General features: G+C 37.3%; 1 protein-coding gene across 1 annotated transcript in view; it reads right to left on the reverse strand.

The window, feature by feature from the left end:
- Positions 1 to 1,688: 1,688 nt before the first annotated feature.
- TMEM117 (transmembrane protein 117) overlaps positions 1,689 to 22,664 on the reverse strand; it is a 189,658-nt gene continuing 168,682 nt past the window's right edge. The window contains exons 7-8 of the mRNA XM_088530378.1: positions 12,960 to 13,089; positions 1,689 to 3,656 (exon numbers count right to left, since the gene is read on the reverse strand). Of these exons, the coding sequence (XP_088386504.1) occupies positions 3,016 to 3,656; positions 12,960 to 13,089 (771 nt within the window). The 3' untranslated portion in view covers positions 1,689 to 3,015. The remainder of the gene's footprint in view (positions 3,657 to 12,959; positions 13,090 to 22,664) is intronic.

Genomic DNA, 22,664 nt, shown 5'->3' on the forward strand with positions numbered 1-22,664 from the left:
CTTCCACAGAAAAAAAGAATTAAAAAGAGATTACAAAATTTGTGTGATAGTTAAAATTTCAGAAAGAGATCAACCATCCACATCAAAGTTATGCTGGATGACAAATTGCAGAGGTTTTCAGGAGTGTTTTGAGTTAAGGAAACATTTGAGAATGTTAATTATGAACAACAATTAAAAACCATGAGTGTGCTTGGGGAAGAGTATTTCAGATAACCGGTCTTGGGCCCGTAGCTTGGAGAAAGACAAATTGCTTCAGGAGAAGAGTGAGGATGAATCTACATTAGTAACGTCTCTTAGATCAGCTCAGGAGCACAGACATGATTGTGTCTGCTTACTGCACTCTACTTCACACTGTATGTCCTTCCCACCCAAATGAGATTTGACTGATTCATATTGTATACAAGAATGGGCAATCAGTTTGTAGGACCCGACTAGGGCTAGTGTGAAGCAAAACCATGGAAGAGATAAAGCGTGGTCACTGGGTCCTCAGCACCAGCAAGAAACTCATCTCCATTGAGTTGCACTGCTTTACTACTGTAGACATAAGCATCTAAGGCACTGAATCATTTTTGGTTAATCATTACATCATATTTCACAACAGGGTGAGACTGGCCTTCTCACTTAAACTCACTTAAGCTTAAATGGAAATGCTCCTTCTCCCATCTCTTTTTGTGTTTACATTTGAGACACCTACACAACAAAGGAGTCTTTCCTCATTTGATTAGAGATAAGCTGTCCATGGTGAATGGCTACAGTGTCTTTTGGCTTCTTCTGAATTCAGGATATAAACACTCTCTCTTGCCATTCAGTTAAATACTCACACCAAATCTAGGATTCCTTTTTATTCCCCTCTCTTTTATGCAGGTTTGGATGACTTTGTAATGAACTCATTGTAAGGTCACAGTATTTTAGCTGCAGATCACTTGCTTAATAAGAGTTTTCTCAGTCATGTATTCATTCAGGCAGTAAGGCTCAAATTTTCTGCCTACATATTAGTAGATTTAACCACTCCCATATACTAAAAAAGGGTGTTGATGTGAGGTTTCTGATATTTGGGTTAGAGTATCTAAAGCACACAGAGAAGCATACACTTGCAAAATTAATTAGATATATATCTGTAACTACTTACTAAACGTGCTTACTTTTCTAAATCATATTCTGTTTGAAAGTCAAGCATCAGTACAATCATCTCCTATACAGTACAGGTAGGAGTTCGCAGTGTTTTACCAAAACTAATTAATAGTCTGACTTTGAACATATTTTAAGCCAATGGAACAAATTTATAGGCTGCAGTAGGCAAAACCAGTCACAGTTTTATTTTTAGCTGTGTATTTTTAACAGATATGCATTTAGCCTGATAAAAAAGGGAGCTTTTTTTCTGATGAAATATTAAATATTCCATAAGCAAAATGTTTGATTTTGACTATGATGCTATCAATCATTTTTAGTGTCAGAAATATTTATAATTTTAAATAGGGCTAATAATTTTAAATGCAGGGCTAAAGTGTTTTAAAAAATCCCAAACTAACAGGGCATGTTCCTGCCTTATAATAAATAATTGGCAAATGATGTTTATTAAAATTGGCTCTCAAGTGACAGTTAATAAATGCATAGTTCTCTTATGCAAGCCAAATTCAGCATTCTGAAAACTTAAAAGCAGATAGATCAAAACAACTGAGATAAAAAAGTCACAAAGACAAAATACAGCAATACCAGGAAGTGACAGGGAAATAATTCAGACTTAAAAAAATGACAATGACTTATTATTTAGTAACTTGTAACAACAATTTATAGAACTAAATTAGAGGAAAATCAGAGTCTTTGTGATATTTTAGATATGCAATTTCTTTACTGTATATAGTCTGATCATACAGCAGAGGAATTCATATTCCAATACCCCCTTCAAAGAAGCAGAAAAAAATGCTGCACCACATTCTTGCTTCCAGTTACACTCATTCATGGTTAATGGATGAAGGAGGGAAAAAGGGATACAATACAATTCATTATTAATTCACTCTAATGAAAACCCCTGCACATTTCTTCCATCTTTGGCGAAATTAGAGTGTCTACCTGTATGGTGTATTTCACACTAGCACATATTCCCAGACCGCATCTACACTTAGTTGCACAAATACTGGATTTAACAGGCTCTTTGTCTATTAGTGTAATCACTTCATTGGCCCTTTGATGTTGCATAGGTTTGGTGTAATGATGGAGAAATTTGTTTCTACTTTGTATTTTCACCTCTGTTTCCAAAAGGTGAAGGGCAGAATTTTTAATCAAAGAGCAGTTTATCTTTAATTATGAAAAATATAATTAGGCATTATCACCTAATTGCAATTACTGATGGAGAAAGTCATATTTTCATAAGTAGTGACCCATGATATATTATCACTCTACTGTTTACCACATAATGCATCTGTATTTGTGTCTGGCAGCTAGCCAGCAAAAATTAAAAGGTAATCAACATGCTTCTCTGCAGTGCGGTCATCAAAGTCACTGACTCCATAGTCATGAGTGAACAAGAAAGTCAAGACGTGACGCCCTAACAGAAACCTTTCTTTAGAAATAACTACATTTAACTCTTCTGGTAAGATGTCAAATGATACTTGAAATAACCATATAGAAAAAAAGACTTCACAAAATAGGTTAGAACTGTGCTATACATCTGGTGTTCAGTTAAAAAACAGTTTAATGTCTCAAGGCACCACCACGGTAGAATTTTATACCTGCATGTAATCATCTAATACACTACTGTACAGTTAAGGTAATGTATTAATAAATAGCTTGTGCAATTTTGGGAAGCAATCTATAAAGGAATGTTAGATATACAGTAGGCACATGTACTATAATACAAATAGAAAACAAAATCCCTAGAAAAAAGCATGCTGAGCACCTTTGTGGTATAGGTTGAGTTTCTTATTCTAACCACTATGTAAATCTTAACTTATAAAAGGTAAAACTGAATTCTTATAATAACTGCTTACTTAAACTGATTTTCCTGGGTATTAGGCTCTAGGTCACAGGATTACTCTTAGGGGCAGAGGGCTCTGGTACTGGCTGCAAAGGGCTATCTTGTTCATTCAGTTGTGCATTCAAGTTTTCAGAAGTGAGGAGAGAAGAATTAAAAACAATTTCACTTAAGTCTGATTTTATGGATACTAGATGTGGTTCTTGCAAATTTGATGGTTCTTCTACTAACACTTGTGTATTTTCTCGTGTCATCCCCACATCTGATGGTGACTTTCTTTTCATTCTTGTGTATGATTTGTCTAAATTCTCCATGCCTTGATCGGTTTTCTGAAATCGCCCAAAGAACCAGATGAAGAAACCAAACAATGCAAAAGCCAGCAGACTTGGAATAAAAGCCAGGCATTTGACATCAAGACTAGAGCCTATGTATCTGCTGTGCAAGAACATATCTCCTTCGGCATAGGTCCTGTTAGTCAACGGGTTTGTGTTATTGGATCTCCATTCCCAAGATAACTTAGTCCTGTTAAGATCTTTCAAGCTTTCTGAGTCCTTCACTGTGTAGATCTTCTGTCCAGGACCAATATATTGACCATATTCATGAGGTTTGTAAAATATTTGGTTCTTCCACATATTTAGATCCAAGATTAAAACCAGAAAGATAATTCCATAGTTAAACCATTTGCCTGTATTGGAAAAAGAAGGTTTTGTCATATGACACATCCATTTCAGAAGCACAACAGATATAGTAATATATAAATACTACTCAGAGAAAAAAATATGTATCTTTTCGTCATTAATCTGTAAAAAAGTTATAATAAAATTTTCATCATAGATAGATTATGCTGAATATCCCTTACTGTTTCACAATTATATCCGAGTGCATAATAAAATAATTTTGCAATGCACAGCACTATGTCAACTGAATTTGCACTGCGGTGTGTAGGTGACCTGTTAGTTAGACCGTTAATTGATGTAAACAATAAACTTAAAGGACATTAATTTCAAGGCTTTAAAAATATTCAGGTAGAAATTCTTGAAAAGGCCATGTCTGATAGAACTGTTCATATGCCACGAATGTCTGAGGTAAGACTTTTTGGGAGAGTCAGTAATTATGTAAATTTTAAGTGTAGACAAATTCTTTAAGGTACTACACATGGTGCCAAGAGACAAGAAGGTGGAAACTACTGGATAAACTGTAAATTAGGGTTATTACTTTCTCAGAGTAAAAAAATCAACAATGGCTGATTTTAGTCTTGGGAGGCTATTCAGCTTAGTTTTATCTATAGTTCTTATGGTGGTAAACTTCTCCCCAGAATGACTCAGAGTCTGAAATCCTGGAGGGGAAAACCTTTCTCCTCTGATTACTGAAGAGATGTAAATTTACTTTTTTGCATGCCTCCTCCAGGTAGGCAAAATACATAAAAGATAACTCAGTGCAATAGCAAAGCTGGCCCAGCTTTCAGCAGGGTATTGGCCTGCACCTGTCCCCTTTAAAATGAATTACTCTATGATTCTGCAAAACAAATAATACAAAAACAAAAAATCATAGTTTAAGCATTTCTAACATATTAGCTGAACATGCTAAGATCTTATCTGAGTAAGGATGATGGCAACCACCCCAAACCCACCAAATCTATGTGTTATCAAAAATGTATTAGGATTGAGGATTTGTGACTACAACTTACCACAGCATTGGGTGGAAGGACATTCAATGAGGAATGTCCTTGTTGCTGATGAATAACGTTTTTCTATGCTTTAATATTTAATTATTTATGTTTAATTAACACAAATTAGTTAATTATGTTTTGAGTGAAAAACTAAATCATACTAGAGCAGCAGATTAGCATGCTCTAATCATATCAGAGCAGCTATACAATTACTTATATCACAGGTTTTACAAAAAATAAACAGATTTCAATTCCTAAAACCCTGTGTGTTGAAGTCGTACCATGGGCCAGAATGTTCTAGGGTAACTCCTTGTAATCCAGCAGTTGTTCTTTAATGATCCTCTTCAATCTAGGTTATACTCAGACTGAAAATGAGTACGAATGATAATTCTACTGCGTTATTGTCACCATCCAGAAATCAAACTACACCATTCACATAATTCCTTAATAACTGTTCTAGCTTTATTCCGTGTATTCATCAATATTATATTTGACATTATATTTGACCTGTTGAAGAAGTGAGTTTAGAAAAGTATGGTTTTAGATAATTATAATCACATTTTATAGTGTTTAACTTCCTTAAATCAACACCAAGACACTGCAAATGATGATACAATATGAAATATAATAAAAGTAATACTAGCTAGTTTCATGTCAGTTCCTATGGATTTCTGCTATATATTTTCTGTGTTTCTCTCCATCACAATAACCTCAGCTTCTCCATCAAGCATGACCTTTCAACAAACAGAGACAGTAAATATTCTGCATTGTGTGTGTTGATGGGCTGGCTGGGACACGCACAATCACTGATCAGTTGACTAGTGTCAAACAAGACATACTGATTTCTACCTGCTTTTCCTTGACTAGGTGCCAACTTAGATGGTTCTTCTCTATTCCTAACCACTGTGTCTCAGAAAAATATGGGAATGTATCTTTCAGATTCCTACCCTCTGAGAAATATTTTTGAGATTGAGACTGAAATATTTTGAGATATTTTTGAGATTGCCATTGGGTTCAAAAGATAGTTGAAGATGATTAGCTGAGAGATGGGTAAAAGACTGAGACTAATCCATATAGAGAATATAATCATACAAGCCTCATTTCCTTAGCAAACCAGTCTGAAAACAAATGAGGAAAACACAAGTATTAGAAGAATTAGCTACCGACAACCAGTTCGAATGAGAACATGATTTACTGTTCATAACTTCCTTCATATTCTATAGTTGTAGAGGTAGTGCCCTTGCACATTTTGTGGAGCAAATATTTGTTATCAAATATTCCTCTGTATTTCAATGTACCACCTTGTGGTAATGCTCCAAAGTTAATTTACTAAGCCACATTCCTTTCCCAGGAAAATGTATTATCAACCTGTCTGGAGAAACTTCCTTCCACTTCCTTTTTTATTGGCTCATTCAGAAACATATATGTGGGACTTCTTTGTATTTCTTGCAGAGCCAAGACAGATGACTCTTCAGAGAGAACTGCTAGTTACAGGAGATAATGAGAAGTCAGAAAATTCATATAGGACCAATATTGCTCTTCCCTTTAAACTGTCAGGGCAAGAGTGAAGATGTGTAGGGAGAAGACAGGCAATTGAAAAGAACAAAACTCTAAGCACAATATTAAGATGCCCTTTCTAAAGGCTGAAGGGGACTGTAATGTTGCTTGCAGGTTTTAGGTGTGACTGAGAAAGAGAATTCAGATTCAAAACTGAACTACACAGCACTTTATCTTACATATGATGGCACCTAGTGGATTTCACAGCAATTAATTATCAGCTGGGTGACCAGGTTGTCTTAAATACTGCATGTGTAAAACAACCCACCAAAGGAGACTTCAGAGGGCAGCCTGCTGCTGGTGATGAAGCTGACCAGGAAGCTAGCAAAAAACATTGAAAATATAGGTAGTTAGGTGCCTGATGTTAGGCCTCATGTAGTACCTGTCCTACATCGTAATTTCATAATTGTTAATCTATTCTAAGATGGATCCTAAGGCATGAACTTGAAACTGCCTCAATCAGCTCCTAGATAAGAACAAGCAGGCAGGACAACAGCCTTAAGCTCCACTAATTGAATCACTTGGGTCAGTGGGATTATAAAGGTACCTGGATAAATAGCTTAGATGCAGACACCCAGGTTAATTAAGATGAATCTTACCGTCTAATTAAGTAAGGTATGTCTCAGTGGCAGCTAGCTGTCTGAGACATGTCTATGTCAGTGGTGGACCTACTCAAAACTCCTTAAATTTCTAATTTCTGGACATTTTTTACACACTGTGCATCACTGTCACACTCCTCTCTGAGCTCTGATTTTTCCTTTGCTTTTGAAAAGTGCTGTCACCAGAAGAAACACTGTATTTCAGAAATAGTCCCACTTTACCCATATATGAACACAATGACATCTTCCTACTCCTACTCAGTGTTCCCTGTAGCCAAGACTGTGTTAAAATCCTTAGGCACAAAAGTACTTACTGGGAGCTCATGCTGTCTTGGTTACTTATAGAATACAGTGTCTGCTGCTCTCTTTCCCTGTTCTGAGACTTTCTGCAGCTGTACTGGAGTGTGCCACAGCTGAGGAAGACCAGATTATCAGGCAACCCAGATAGCTATGTAGAAATGACACATCTTCCTAACTTGTTGCTATTCCAAAAACATGTCGGCTTCTGAAAATACCACTGAATCAAGAGGCCCGGGAGTCTCCGCTGACAAGCATGTGTTTGATAATAATTCTCCATGACAACTTATTGTTGAACCTTATTGTATTGATATACTTTTAGATAATTTAGATCTATTTATAGATCTATTGATCTATTTTTATCATTACGCACATGTATAATTCTCATACACAAAATATAAAATGATATATAAAATGATTTTCTATCACAACTTAAATTAAACAAAAAGGTATTTTGTTTTACAACAAACTTTAAGTCTTTTCATGACATACATGAATACAGTAAAGGAATACAGGTTGATTAGCACAAGAAATGGATTTGGTAAATCAGAAGTTCTAAATTTTGAAAGGCTACAGCCACTCCAAGGTGAGCCTTTTCACCTTGCACATAGACCAGCTTACGTCTCTAGTTCTGCAAAGAGACAGAATATATACATAATATATATAACATACAGTCACAGATATTCATTTCCTAAAAATAAAATGTTTTTCAAAACTTGAAATTTCATTACAGAAGAAAAGTGGAAAGGAAAAACTGAGTTCCTCACTATGAAGTCTTCATTTCATGTGTGTCCTAACCAATACTTTTCTGTAGGATCAGTGCAATTATTGATCTAGGGTTGGTTCAGCTCCAGGGAAGTCTGCATGGCCAAGAACGTTGCCATACACCGAGCACTATTTAGCCTTGTATTTTTCATAGACCAAACTTGAGAAGAGTGTAGCAGTAAAATCATCTCTGAAGACTGGAAGGACAGTCAAACATGGTTAATACAAATTTCAGGAAACAGAAAAAAATATATATATTGCCAGACTTCTCAATGGAAGTTACATGCTGAAAATCAGGTGATAAAACAGGTTGCAACACTCAGACGCCTTTTCCTTAGATTTTTAACCTACACCCACTATTTGGGCATGAAAACTATATCCCTATTTTCTGAGAAAACACAGCTGTTGAGCAGTGTTGTATCCTAATGGCTAGGGCAATAACAGAACGAGAAAGCTTGACACTAGGAATCTCTCTAACTATGGCAGTTTGTAGGCACATTATAGGAATACGTTCTTAACATTAGTCTACAGGGAATTGTTGCTTAGATAGTCAAGAAGGCCCTCTCCCTACCTGACTCACTTAAGCACAGCAACTGTGCACTGTACATGAATCCAGGAGACAGAAAGGCATCTATACCTGCCAGACTGAACAAGATGTTTGGACTGTTAAAGAGGTCATCAAGGTCTACAAGGGAGTTAATCAACCAGTCAGAAATGCAGCTAAATTGCTTGGTGACTCAGGAAGATACCCCAGGTCCAAATAGTTCAAAACAGCTTCTGATTCTGGAGCATTTTGTTTGTTTGTTTTATGTTCATTGAGTAAGAGAGCAGTCATGGCTTCAAAACACATCCTTCATGTAGAAGCCAGTCCTCAGCATCTCTTCGGAGGTCAAGAGGAAATGGGAATATCCCATTTATTTAAGTCAGACTCAATTGGCCTCCTGATGTGAAACCACAGCCAGAGGGAAGAGTAGAAAATGTTGACTTTCAACACTTAATTCTCAATTGCAATTTGTGTAAAAAACATTCAGACACCTCTGAAAAACATTCACAAATCTTTCAAACATTCTTCATTTCTGTTGCGTTAGTGTTATTAACTAGACATATGCATACAGACCACCCAGCTGAAATAAGCACGAAACCTGAGATTTTTCCAAGTCTGTGTGCATGCACAGCCTTGTTTTCACCTCTGCCCTTTCTATTTTTGCCCACAGGCTCCCTCAGATGTCACCGTAGGCAGTGCTTGGCTTGGATTGAGACACACTCTTGGTTCAACTCCACCAGCCAGCTTTGCCAGGCACTTGACAGACATGAAGGGAACAATTTCTCGTTTAGGTGGAAGGGCACACTGGCTAGATGCATTATAAATGGTCAAAAAAAAAAAAAAAAATCTCCCATCTGTTTTGATTCCTAAACCTTAGCAATTCCTATCTGAAACTTATCCATATACTTGATAGCAGATGCTCTTGGATCTCCAGTGCTGCTATTAAAGGATACCAACCAGGCCTTTGAGTGCCTTTCAACAATGAAAGAATCTGAAGTAACGAAATTTACTTTTAAGTATCACAAATTTCCCTGGGTATTATAGAAACTAGGCTAGACTGTGTGTTTTCATAAACAGCAGCCTAAGAATGAAAACACACATACACTGCAGTGAACCATCTGTCAAGGGAAATCCAGATGATCTAAGCAGATGCAGGAATTCAAGTCATTTTTGATGTTCAAAGATAAAAGCAAGTATGAAAACAGGATAAAAGTATTTAATACTGACTAGATCCTTGCTAGAAGTTCCTAGTTGCAAAGAATTTTGAGCAAGATGAGGCATTCAGTTTCTAGTAAAAAAAGAAAAAAAAAAAGAAAAAGATATTCTTGTAATAGCAATTTAAAATTACACTGAAGCCTATCAGCTACAGGCTGAGGATGTTGATTCATCATTACTACCTATTTACAAGATTCAGAAATCAAAAGTCAGGCCTAAGAAAGCATATGAGCTAAAAGTAATATAGTTCTTACTATTTATCTGAATTATTTTAGACAGTTATGAAGAAGTAACATTTATTTTTTCTTCTGAAATCATGAGATACATTTAAAAAATATGAAAGCCTGAATTCTCATGTAGTCCCTGAATCCAGGAGCTGACACTAGAAGAAAAAAAAAGGCAAAAAAAGCAACCGTCTTAAGACTTGTGATAAAATCATGAGAGCTGGCAACTCAGATCATGTAACTGTGAAATCCTTCATCTGCACTAAATTTACACAAAGCCTGTGAGCACACAGCGACAGAAATGGTGTTTAAGGAACTGTCCCTCTCTGAACGCCCCTCTGTTTAGAGCTGCCTCTTCACGGTACTGTTGCTCATTAGAGCAACTCAGCCCCGAACATGGCTGCTTGGGGCAGGCCTAGGGCTGCTCTTGTTTGTATTGAACAGCAGTGAGCAAAACAGATTGAAAAAGAACAAAGGTTACAAAACATAAAATTTATCAGGAAAAAGATAGTAAATGGGTTTTTCAGATGTTTTCTTTGTCTTTGCTCTTTGGGAGTAAAGGCGGAGGTCAGTTTTGGAAATCAGGGCATGGGTCATAATTTTGTGGTTTGATTTCATCCCTATATTATGTACTGACATAAACGATATTCAGGCCTTAGTCTTTACTTCTTCCATGTTGTTAATGAGAAGTAATATGATTAAATTTAACATCCTTGATCCCAAGTATTAAACAAGACTTAAATAAAGCAGTGGGCTTTACCTCCCTGCCATTATCAATGTCCTGTTCTCACATCATCAGGAGCAGTTGCATTCATGTGAATCACTCTCTAGTCTCATTATAGATTGGATTACATTCACCTTGTTATATATTTTGAACCAGTTCTTTATTTCAAAAGCTCCTTGATTTGAATAGAAAATTACAAGTACCTACCAATCCACACAATAACGTAGAGCTTGAAATGATCCAGGATGATACCCTAACCTAAGACAAGAACCGATGGCAAGAACAGATGGTTCAAGCAAAACTTACCAAAAGGGAAGTTCTTGTGCCATGTGTTATGGCTGTTCATTAGATCTCCTAAAGGACGGTGTAGCACTGAGATAAAACAGGCACTCAGTAGACAGAGTACGTGACACGCAATCAAATGGATTGATTTGTCTAGTGAATCTAATAAATGAATCTTGTTAATGCTGAGCAGGGAAAAATATTCCTCAGCTCCTATTCATTAGCTCATGCTCATTAAAGAATGTCTTCTTGCCAAAAAATCAGAAAGGCCTCCAGTACTCTCTGCAGAAGACTGTACAATGCATAAATATTGTTTTTTTCTTAGTTGGTCTGTTTTCAAACTGCAGCACTGCTACTAGTTGAAATTCCAATCACTGATTTATGTTTTTTGCTGTTGCTTATTCTTTGGTCTTCTCTGATTATCATCACTCCCAATTTTTCTACAATGCAAAATGTTTCGTCTTTGCCCTTCAGTGTAGCCATTGCTTTTCACCTACTTTAGTTCTATCTGTACTTCTGATATTTGATGACACAGTCCACTGTAGCATACCTGTTGCTCATACTACTCAGTTCATCCATTCACTGCAGGTCATCTGGGACACTTGTGTGATTGAGCCCCTCCAAAGTCATTCTTTAGTATTGAGAAGCAGAAAAACAGAATCTTTTCAACATCTCTGACTGCTGTGACTATATTTCATGTCAAATATTTTATGCTTATATTCTCTTTTTCTCTCTCTTGCCCTTTTGCTCAAGATTTGGTCACCTTCAGGGAGCAAAACTGCATTCTTCCATCACCAGCACACCTTGTCTCTCACTTTACATTTTCTAGTCACTGCCCATGAGATCCTTACCCATTTCACTACATCCTGTTCTATAAACCACCAATGGCTCAAACTAACTCACACATAAACTCAAGTTCTTTTTTCTTATTGCTGGTTGCCTCTTCTCTCTGTATTCCAGCAGAGTCCCAGCTTCAGAAAAACTTTCTGTTTGCAAGCAGTCCATTTGCCTTCTCTCATCCAACAGTCAGCAGGTAACTTTTGCACCTGCTTTTTCATATCAGTTTCAATTTGACCACTCAGATTTCTGCCTCCTCTGCTAAGAATATCTTCTCTCAGGTTTCACTCTCTGCCTAACTTGACTGTCCGGGCTTCATCATTGTTTCCTCCTTGGCACATTTTCTTCTCTTAGCATTTGCAGCCTGCTGAGCTTATGGCTCCCCTACTAGTTCCTGTCTTTATAATTTTATCTTCTTTGAATGCTCCTTTTGTCCATGCTCTGTAGAAGCTGCAGACTGGTCTCTTTGGATGTTCTCATGTATCTTTTTCCTTTGTAGCCTCGTGTCCTATGATGGTTTCTTATTAGCAGCTAAAGACCACTGTCAATTCATATCTGCATTCTTTTTCTCTGTGCAATACACAATATCCTTCTCTCTCTTAGCAAAATATCCTCCTGCACTGCTTGAAGCTAAAGCCAAAACATTTATCCCTATTAAACCTTCTTCTCTTTTTCATTCATCATGGTTACTAAAATAGCATCTCTTAGTATGCAAAGATTGGGCCCTTGATATCTATATTTGCCATCCATTTGAATATCTATACTTCTATCCTATTTGAGGTTATTTAGCTGTCTGCTTCTGGTAAGGTGACTGATAGAAGTGTGGTTATGAGTGGCCTTTGCCAGAGGAAAATGACTGAAGTTATGAAAAGATATTAGCATAAATCATAGTAAAAGCATCTGAAAGCATAAGAGATTTGAAAATGAAATAAGCTGCTAATTCCCCTGGAGGGTAGTTTTAGATAAAAGATCCCTGAAGCTTACAGGAGGTATTACTTAGTGTCACAAGAAGTTGCTGAAATCCATGAAGAGCAAGTCTCTTTGGTTTACACGATATAGATTCCTCATTTCCCTGAGATCTTTGCACGCTTGTACATGCATGTACATGTACAGGTATATATATTTCTATTGTATCTATAGATATCTGGAGAGAAAGATAGATAGCAAATGTTTGGGTGGGGACAAAAAAGAATGTGACTAAGGACATATTAACATAGATTTACTAAATGGAAACAGTTAACTATGTGACTGCACCACAGTTGTAAGGTTACATACCAGTTATATGTATGTGATACTCTTCTTTGAAGATTTTTTGGAAGTAAGGTACTTTCAATTGCATATGTGCAGATGGCAAACCCGGGAGATTCACTTCAACATCACCCATAAAGTGTGGAAACTCCCAGTCCTGTTAAAGAAAAAAATATAAGAGCTTAAATATAAACTTTCACAGTAGATTTTTGTGAAAATGATTTAACTTAATAAAGGGAAAGGATTTTTGCCCTTGAAAATGATTTAACTTAATAAAGGGAAAGGATACTGTCATGCTTTTCTTTTTAAGTCTCCCATTATTAGATTTTTTTTACTTTGACCGAACCACTTGAAATAGTATATCTTGTTTATATCAGATAATGCAATATAATTTTGAATTCAACTACATCTAATTATCTGTTTAAAAATTCACCTCAGAATAGGAATAATGAACCTACTGTACCAGGTGATAATAGGAAATTACCCAAATATATGAATACCTATATGATGCACTATGAAAAATGAGAACAGGTTTACCATGTACCTATTACAGCAATCTTGTAACACTAATTACAGCTTCTGTGAATAATTTAGGGGAAAAAATTACATATAAGAAATTGTTAAAGAAGACTTGACCTTTCAAATCTTTGTATTCTGCCCGTCGGGTATTTTCAGTTTTAGGTCTTAGTACAGCTAAGTGAATACTTCTTGCAAGTGAAGGTCTTTCAACATAATCTGGCTGAATCAGTTCAAGTACTGTTTGCTCCACTGCTACATTTCAGATGAAAAAGTAACACTGGAAATGTGGAATTTCTTAACTATTATTATGCGTATCTTGGTAGCACACTGCAACCCAGCTGAGAAGGGGTGGAATTTAATGGAACTTTTAATTTGGTTACCTGCATCCCCCATCAGTCACTTAAAAGTGGATATTATAGCATGGTTCATTACAGCCCAAACTGGAAGGCTAGCAATACTGCTAGGAACATTAAAATTACTGCCTGAGTGGCTACTCTGTGAGCTGCAGACTGTTGGAGAGCTGCTGTGAAAAATATACTGGCCCTGTTCCCACGCACACACCGGGATTTCTAACCCACAAGCTAATGCCACGTGCAGAAATCATCTGAATTACTAGAGCAAGATAAAGGAATCTGAATGCTAGGAGCCCTATAAATGGCTTATACTTCCTCTGCATGAAAACCACCCCAACGTAGTCATCTCTCTAAGAGAACAAATTCTAATTTTCTTCAGTTTTCTGAGGCTAGAAACCTTCCTACCAGGCATGGTCAATGAGAAAATATTTGATACTATGAATGATCTTTGGAAGATAAACCAGTATACACAACTTAACCTTCAAGAACTGCTACACAACTCCTACATTTTCTACAGAGGAAGGGAAATGGAAGACTAAGTTTTACTAGCAGGGAGTACTACATGGCCATAATACAACAGCCCATTTGTGCTAACAGACTGTGACACTGAATTAAATGGATTGAAAGGAGTGTAAGCAATGAGAAATCCTCCATACCTGGTTCTCAGTGTTCACAGGGACACTAGAGTTAGAGAAAGGGCTGATACATAGAGATATAAATAAGGGTGCGCTCCTCTTCCCTTATCACTAATGCAGCATATGTGAGATATGGTAATGATTGCCCAGCTGCACAATCTCTTACATCGCACCTGCAACCATCCCCTTATATTTGGTACGCATTGAAAACTGCTCAAAGATTAATATTTTATGGATGTGTGTTCTCAGTTTACAATTTCACTTACTCAGTATACACCTCTGAATTTATGTCTCATTGTTAACTCACATATACCCTTGCCCTGACAGAAAAAAAGTATGTTACATAACCCTGAAGAAAAACAAATAGAGAGCTATGGACTCTGCATACTCATACTAGAAATAAGCAAACATGCAATCATAAATTTGACCTCCTGCTCTAACCTTTCCAACTGCTCGTACTGTTTTAACTGCCTTTTGCTGGCTTACCGATAAAATCTCTCTGAGCAGCATCTTGTATTAAATTGTATCTTTACATCAGATTTTTGTAAAAATGTTCACTTTTTTTTTTTCTCATCTATATGCATATTGATAATGAGCAAGTAGAACATCAGCTCTGTCAGATGTGCAATTTATCTTATTATTTGTCTCAACAAGTAGCTACTGGGACTGGAAAATATTTCAACAAAAACAACCCAAAACAGAAAAATCCAATCGCAGTGTGGGATGCTACTGTTTGCATTACACAAAACGGGAGAGTGAAGAACTCTCCAGAAAATATGTATCTGACACTCCAAACTGCAGCTACCTTTCACATGTACCTTGTTCCACACTTTCTACATATTCACCACAGACTGTGTGAAGTTTGTCAAAACTGTACCACAACCTGCTTACCTTGTAATTTTAATATGGTAGTGCCATTGCTAGCAAGGGTTTGTACCGAGTTTGCAGTAACCATCAACATCAACCTCATGTTTCTCCAGGTGATGATGGCTTGTGGTAACACTCTCCCCCACCAGAACGAAACCACCATCCTCACAACCCAGCGGAGCATAACATTGGTACAAGCATAGACAATAAGTGCCTGCCTAACAAATTTAATTGTATTACTGTTGCCATTATTACTGAAAATTCTTCTGCGCAGAAATATCCTTTTTATGCAATAATTAGATCTCACCTAGTAATAATTCTTGGATGAGGCTTGGGCAAGACATAGATTTCAGTTATGCTAACACGAAGTTCCTGACATTATATTTAAGGTGTGTTTTCTCTTTGCCAAGAAACAAGATTTTCAGTGTAATGCCTCCTACAGTCTGATTATACAATCTGTTGTTTAAGAACAGTCCCACTGGAAATGGAGAAATAATACAAAACAAAATAAAGTAATATAAAAGGCAATATTTTGCAGGGAATATCAAAAAATAGGAAATTGACAGAATGAGTTAAACCTACTGCCTTTCATGAAAGCACAGACACAGCACTTAGGAAAACAAAGCTTCAATTTAGGTGATTTAATATCCTTTGGGGCTTTCCTTTAGTCATAGCTTTGATAAATGAGCATGTGTGCTGTCCATGTATTGACACATCACCTGAGAATGCATCACTCTGTTATTATTAATGTGTAAGACAGCAGCGGATGACTATTAATTTTTCTGGCTAATGTCACTATTAGGATGTCATATGTAAGCCCAACAAAGTGACACTTTTGCCATGCAGAATTTAAGAAAGTGTTCCGTGTTATCAATATTTTCCTATTGACAAACAAAAAGTAATGTAATTTTACTGTAATCAGGACAACCATTTCTTAAGAAAGTCGAGGCACCCAGGAGGAATAATCTGCATCATTTGTTAACAGGTACCCTAACAGTTTCAATGTACAACTTCATAAATCCAAATGCTTCCCTCTGAAACAGATCTCAGATCATCATGCTTTCATACACAGTAATCTTCCTGCGTGGTCTCTGAACATCGGTCTGCCATAACTGCTCTTATTCAGTGTATGAGTGATATATGTGATGTCCTTTAAGTTCTCAGCCGATAATTACATAAAGTTCCCTTGATTGACTCTTACACTAATTACTGAGATGCCTGAACTCTGCAGTACCTGTGGTCTCATTAGGAACAGGGCCCAAAATGCCACATTTAGATTGTATCTGCCCTTACAGTTTGAAAAACAAATCTCTACAGACATACTGTTAGTTTGCATTTGCATCCATCATACTGCATGAACAGATTATTTCTTCCCTAAATTCATCAAAACCAAATTTCTTGCATTCATCTAATTCAGCATTTTTCAGCCTGGGAGGCTGCAGAATATTTATTTCAGTCTGTGAAGAAGAAACGAACTCAGAACAAGAAGGCTTAAATAGATACAGAAATAGAAGTCTGCACCATCATTGACAAGTTTTGGGGCGTGCACAGATCAAATGCTGTCACCTGTTTCACTCATAGGTAAAGGGCATGAATATAAGGATGAATTTAAGATCATTGATGGGCTTCAATGGGCAAAGAGGACACCTCTGATTTCCAGCTGCTATCTCATTAAATAGAAGCACAGAAGAAAAACCCTGACTACTGCGAAAGAGTTTGTATTTTGATTTTCTCTCCCCAGCTTTTAGTTCCTTAAGCCAAACAAATGCATACACTGTTTGCTGCAAGGCTGGGTCCTGGTTTAAGGTATTAAACTTGTGCTGGAAGCACCGATTTGGTACCTCTTTAGATATATTTGGTAATGGTAACTGAACATCATGGCCAGGTTTCCTGATGCCACTAGGCCTTTCTCTGCCATCACTGGGGCAGAAGCAATGGCTGTTTGGGGAGGCTGAGTCCTGCTGACGTGCAGGCAGTGCCCTTGGCTCAGGTGCTAGCCCCTTTCTGAGCAGGGAAAACTGGGGATAAAAGCTGAAAATGATTAAACAAGTGTGTCTTGCCTTCCTCTATTCTCCTGCGCATCCCTGCATAGCTCACGGGATGGCTGGTACACTGCAAATACAAAATAACAATAAAAATAATATAAGCACTCTTCAGGCATAATCATGAAAGGAGACAAATGCAAACGAAATATTTCAGCTTTAAGAAGTAATGATATATGCTGAATAATTAAGTAAATAAAAATACAGAGAAAGAACTGAGAAAAATCATATAGGAATGTGTACATGTCTGTCCCAGAAATGAGGAATTTTAATTAATAAAAATATCATTAAGTTATGAAGTAGAAGGGTGTGTTTCCAGGTGTCTTTGGTTTTGTTGGCGCGTGGCAGGCAATTAGAGAGACGGATGAAATCTAATGAGAGGTAATGGCAACATATCTTAGTAAGTGTTTGAAATAAGAAATAAGCTGTTGGAATTCGGAGACAAAGGCCCAGGTCCTCTGTGGTTATCTCTAATTTCACTGCAGTGGTGCAACTTTGTGCTGATCTCCGTAGCTGTGATCTCTGCAGCTGCGAGTAGCTAAAATGTAAATACTATTTTAATATTTCATATGAACGCACATAAGAAGGGAAGTCACCAGTCATGACTAGAACTCACTTTTATGTTTGTGAGATCAAATCTACAGCTCAGTTTGTTGCCTCCCGTTCTCTGCCAATGCCTTATTTAACTAGGCTGAAAGCTCTGCAGACACTGTGGTTTTAGCACTCACTAAAACAAAAATGTTTTTTGACTTTTGACTTCATCCACCTGTATCCTTGGATAACTTCTGTGGTGCTACTCTAGTCTCCAGAGTGAAAGGGGGAACATTATTTGTCATAATGTATCCAGCTTTATGTCGACACTATTAGCGTCAATCTATTCATAGTCTTCAAGGCCAGGAAGAGTTATTTGTTCATCTGTTTTGGTTTCACATATAACAACCATAACAAGAATTTCGACCCAAAGTCTCTAATTGTAGGTACACCTACAGCCTACCTTTAATTTTTACTTAAAGACTTCAGATACGGAAAATCCACGATAGCACTACAAACTACTTAAGTCTTGAGATATCTTCTTGGAAAATGCATGGGAAAAGTTTTTTTTTTTTTTTTTTTTTATGTTCTGAATTGCTCTTCTTTCTGCTCTGATCTCTTGCAATTCCAATATGCCTTTTCCAGTGAGAAGTCTTTACTGAGTCTGCCTATCAAGCTCTGCATATCGAGATCAGCTCAGTTCTTATCCTTCTCCTCATCAGACACCTGTAAATCAGGGTAGAAACAGGCAAGACAATTCTTGGTACCCTGGTTACACAAGGTGCCCAAAATGCTACTGCTGTGTCAGCGCTGGACTTTCCCCCAGCTACTGCCAGGTGGATGAGCTCCTAGCACCTGGGGCTGAAGGCCACTTTCACATCCAGTATAAAAAGGTTATCCCTGCAATGCAAGGCATGGACACTCCTACAACCCTGATGCTCTCCATCTTCTTTATGCTCCTGTGCTCCTGAGTCTTTGCTTAGGGCATTTTTCTCTGTCCTCATCAAGTGCCTGGCCTTCCTCTAGAACCACCACTACAAGTTTTGCTCCATGATTTTCTCGCTTATGAAAATAGTAATGAGACAGCTCCCTCCTTGCAAGTGAAAGCAGCAATATGGTCTCTTTATCTTTTCTCTTTGGCCTTGGATGACCTCTTCCATTAAAAGATCATTACAAAGTCCTTTTGTCTGTTATCCATTCCTGTTTACTTAAAAGAAACAATTCTGAGGTCACCCATGTCCCACACAAGCCATTGGTCTCTGCACTTCAGATCTACACATTTATACATTTGAGCCTAGACAAAGCTGTGTATGCACAAATCCTCAAAACAGTGACTCTTCTCACTGAAATGTCAGAATCGGTCTTTAACTTCTCCACAGCAAGCTCACAGTAATCTCAAACTTTTCTATGGCCTAAAACAAGAAATGTCAATTTTTCACTGAAAGACCCATATCCATGCCCTTATTCATGGGCAGATGCCTTTTTGTGACAGACAGCACTACTCTCTCTCCTGTGTGACTGTAATTTAGGCATCTTCTGTTCACTCCTCATAGTTTAGTAATACCTTGATGCTACAGATCTTTCCCATATAACATATCACAGTCATGACTATTCCTATCAAACCCCCCAGGTAAAATTCTTATCTAGGCTCTCATCACTTGCTGTTCAGCTACATCAGCGTTTTTCCTTGAGTCTTCACAAGCGCAACTCTTTAGTGACAGAGAAATACTGCCGCAAAGACCATCTTCCTAATTCATTTCTTTGACCTGTCACTCCTTTCTTTGACCATATTAAATATGGGACACTTTCTTTCATACTCAGATCATTTAAGACCTTTCAGTATCCTAGGTGCTGACTTTCTACATTACAACAGCTTGGCTGATAGAAGAATCAGTCTATAAATCCAGACTATGAATTTTCTAGATATTTAAAGCTCTGTCCTGTAGAGCTCCCTATCAGATGCAGAGATTTCTCCTCCTCCTCTCTCCTAACTCTCCTTTGCTGTCCATGAGAAAACTTGTGGCTCTCATGCATCAGGTATCTAGGATTACCTGTCACCCTGACCGGTGAAGTCCAAAGACGTTGCTACTGCTTATATCCACCTGCCTGATGAGAGACAACTCTTAACTGTTTTCATCAACAATAAAATATTTCAGGACCAGCGCTGCCTTTGGTTGTCTTTGAACACCACCTAGCACAATGTTGCCCTAGTCCTTAGAGAACACTGCTAGTTGCTTGATAATACTAACACTGCTAGTAGCATGAAGGCGTAATGGCTATTAATTCTTTCTATTCTTTCTCTGTGATAACATGAAGAAATATAATCACCATTTCCCTTTGAAGGCAAAGACTGTTCCCTCTTACAGACTCCCTTCAAGTTTTTGCTACTCATCAGAATCAAGGAGGACCAGGGTGAAGCAACTTTATCCTTTCTGGAAACAGAGCAGACAACACTAGGCACACTCTCTTTCATAGGGTGTGAGTCCACCAGCTTTTCCAACAGGCAAATGTGAGGTCTAATTTATCTCAGTGACACTGATAGGTTCTCCTTCTGTATAACGCATTCTTGCCTGGTGGTTATCTATTCACAACTGCTGAAAACAGTGATTAAAAAGCTGCTTAAAAGCAAATGTTCTGCTGTTTTCTCCTGTTCTCTGAGTTTTTCCACTTTTTATAAGTCTATTCTTGCTTGTCTGTTTCAACCATGTCTGACCTCAGGTCAGCTATGTAGCTGTTAGGTAATTATTCTGGGTGGGAAACACCAGGGTGAATTTTTGCAGTTAATTCTTGAGCTGGATAAGCTGCTCAATAAGGTAGTAACATTATGGCATACCTGCAAGAAACAAAGAAATCAGCTCCTGAAACACAACTGTATCTTGTTCCCTGCCTGAAACTTCCCCTAAACTACCAGCAAGGTAGTCATTTTTTTTTTCTAATTACCTCAGGAACACACTTTATAGAAGTTATTTCCGTGGGGAATAAGAGAACTGAACTGAACTGAACTAGCAATATCTGAGACTTCAGCTTCCTGTCACCAGCCATGACTGGAACTCACTTCTATGCATTAACCTTTTCTCATATGCTAACAGACCAAATTTCTGATTGACTCTGATGTAGAGAACAAAAGTAAATTTTAAATATACTGCTATATATTCATCTTCAACAATACAAGTACATAAGGACTCACACATATACCCTTGCCTTGTGGAATCTGTACCCACATCTCAGTCAAACAGTAATATGAAATTTGGATCATTTGGGGATTTTCAAAGACTGTTAATGACATCGTTATCTCCTGAAGAATGGCAGGCTCTCTCTTGAGTTCAAAAGTCATTTCATAGCAAGGGAACTGTCCCCAGTATATTGTCCTTTTTCTTTCCAAGCATCCACATGAATAGATTTCCTTGTTGCTTGATATGCAAGTCTTAAGGCTGTTTTTTGGTGTTGCTCAAATCCAAGAAGATAGACTTTCAATAAAATACCTGAACAGATATATTCCTTGCTATGAGCTTTGCAACATAATAAAAATGGTGTTACAGAAATGAAAAGTATCTGGGACAAGCAGATTAATATATGTATTTCACTGTAGATGGAGGGTAAATCATCTGATTCAGCATTATAAAAGGATGACTGAGGAGTTGTTCCTTCCACAAATAAAATCCTTTAGGTCTATGCTTTGAAATGCTTTACTAATGTCTATTCAGATAAAATATTGAGTCAATTACAAGATAAACTATAAGCTTGTCCTTTGGTATTAAGCCAAGATCAAGCCTGCAGTGGTAGGTTTGGACCAGTGGTCTCGGTATGAAACTCCTATACAACTTGTTTTGGTTTATCTGTAATTGTAAATTGCTTGTTTTTGCACAGTATTCAGTTGGCTTTGATTAAAGTCGTGCCACAGTAATATTCATTTTCCACTGGAGAAATGAAAATGTGTGCTGCATTTGTCAGATATTGAGAAAACTGACAATGTTTAAAAAGAAGACAGAAAGTAAGACTTTCAGAAAGACTGGGTGCACCAGGAATGCATGACAAAGTGTGTCACATAAATTTAAAAGTTGGTTTTACACAAAGAAAAGCAGTGCAAACTCCCTTTTCTTTAAAATCCCTATAAGTTTCCTCAAAAATTATTATTCTCCTCCTAAGTTTTGGTAATTCAAAGTAATATTTTTAATATGTAAGGAAAAAAAATGTGCACAGCTATTAAAAGAAAGGAATCTTGCTTTGCAAAAACTAGTTATCAGCATTTTAGTTTTTGCGTTAGGGAACAAAAGTAACATGGATTTTGGTTTCCCAGTTCCTTCTCTTGTTTTTCAGTTGAAACTGAAATATTTTTCTATGTCCTGGGTGTTTGGACTGATAATAGAATTAGCAGCAGTGTACTGTACTTGCTAATGCACTGAGCAGTATTTCCTGAATGCAACATTCCTGAATTCCTTCCCCATATGCGCCCCAGCTTTATCTTCAAAACGGATGGAGTGGCATTAGGCACATCTGTTCTAGAACTTACAGAAACTTATTTGGTGTCAGCTGGAGTGCAGGACGAAGTGCTATGTTTGCATGGCTGTTGTGTAAACACATCTGGGTACCAAAAGGAGGTGTAAGAAAACATAAAGGTTAGTAGTGCATACAAAATCAGCATCACTGTCAGCATCAGTATCTTTGAAACTTGCTTTCAGATGATCATCAGCAGTCTAGAATACAAGTGAAATTGCCCCTATATTACATAAATGTTCATTTTGTCCATTCTTATTTGCATTATACGTGTTGCCAAAACGGTCGACA

The sequence above is a fragment of the Tinamus guttatus genome, unplaced genomic scaffold (assembly GCF_059628265.1).
Source record: "Tinamus guttatus ecotype Peru unplaced genomic scaffold, ASM5962826v1 Tinamus_guttatus_pri_ptg000368l, whole genome shotgun sequence".
Lineage (NCBI taxonomy): Eukaryota > Metazoa > Chordata > Aves > Tinamiformes > Tinamidae > Tinamus > Tinamus guttatus.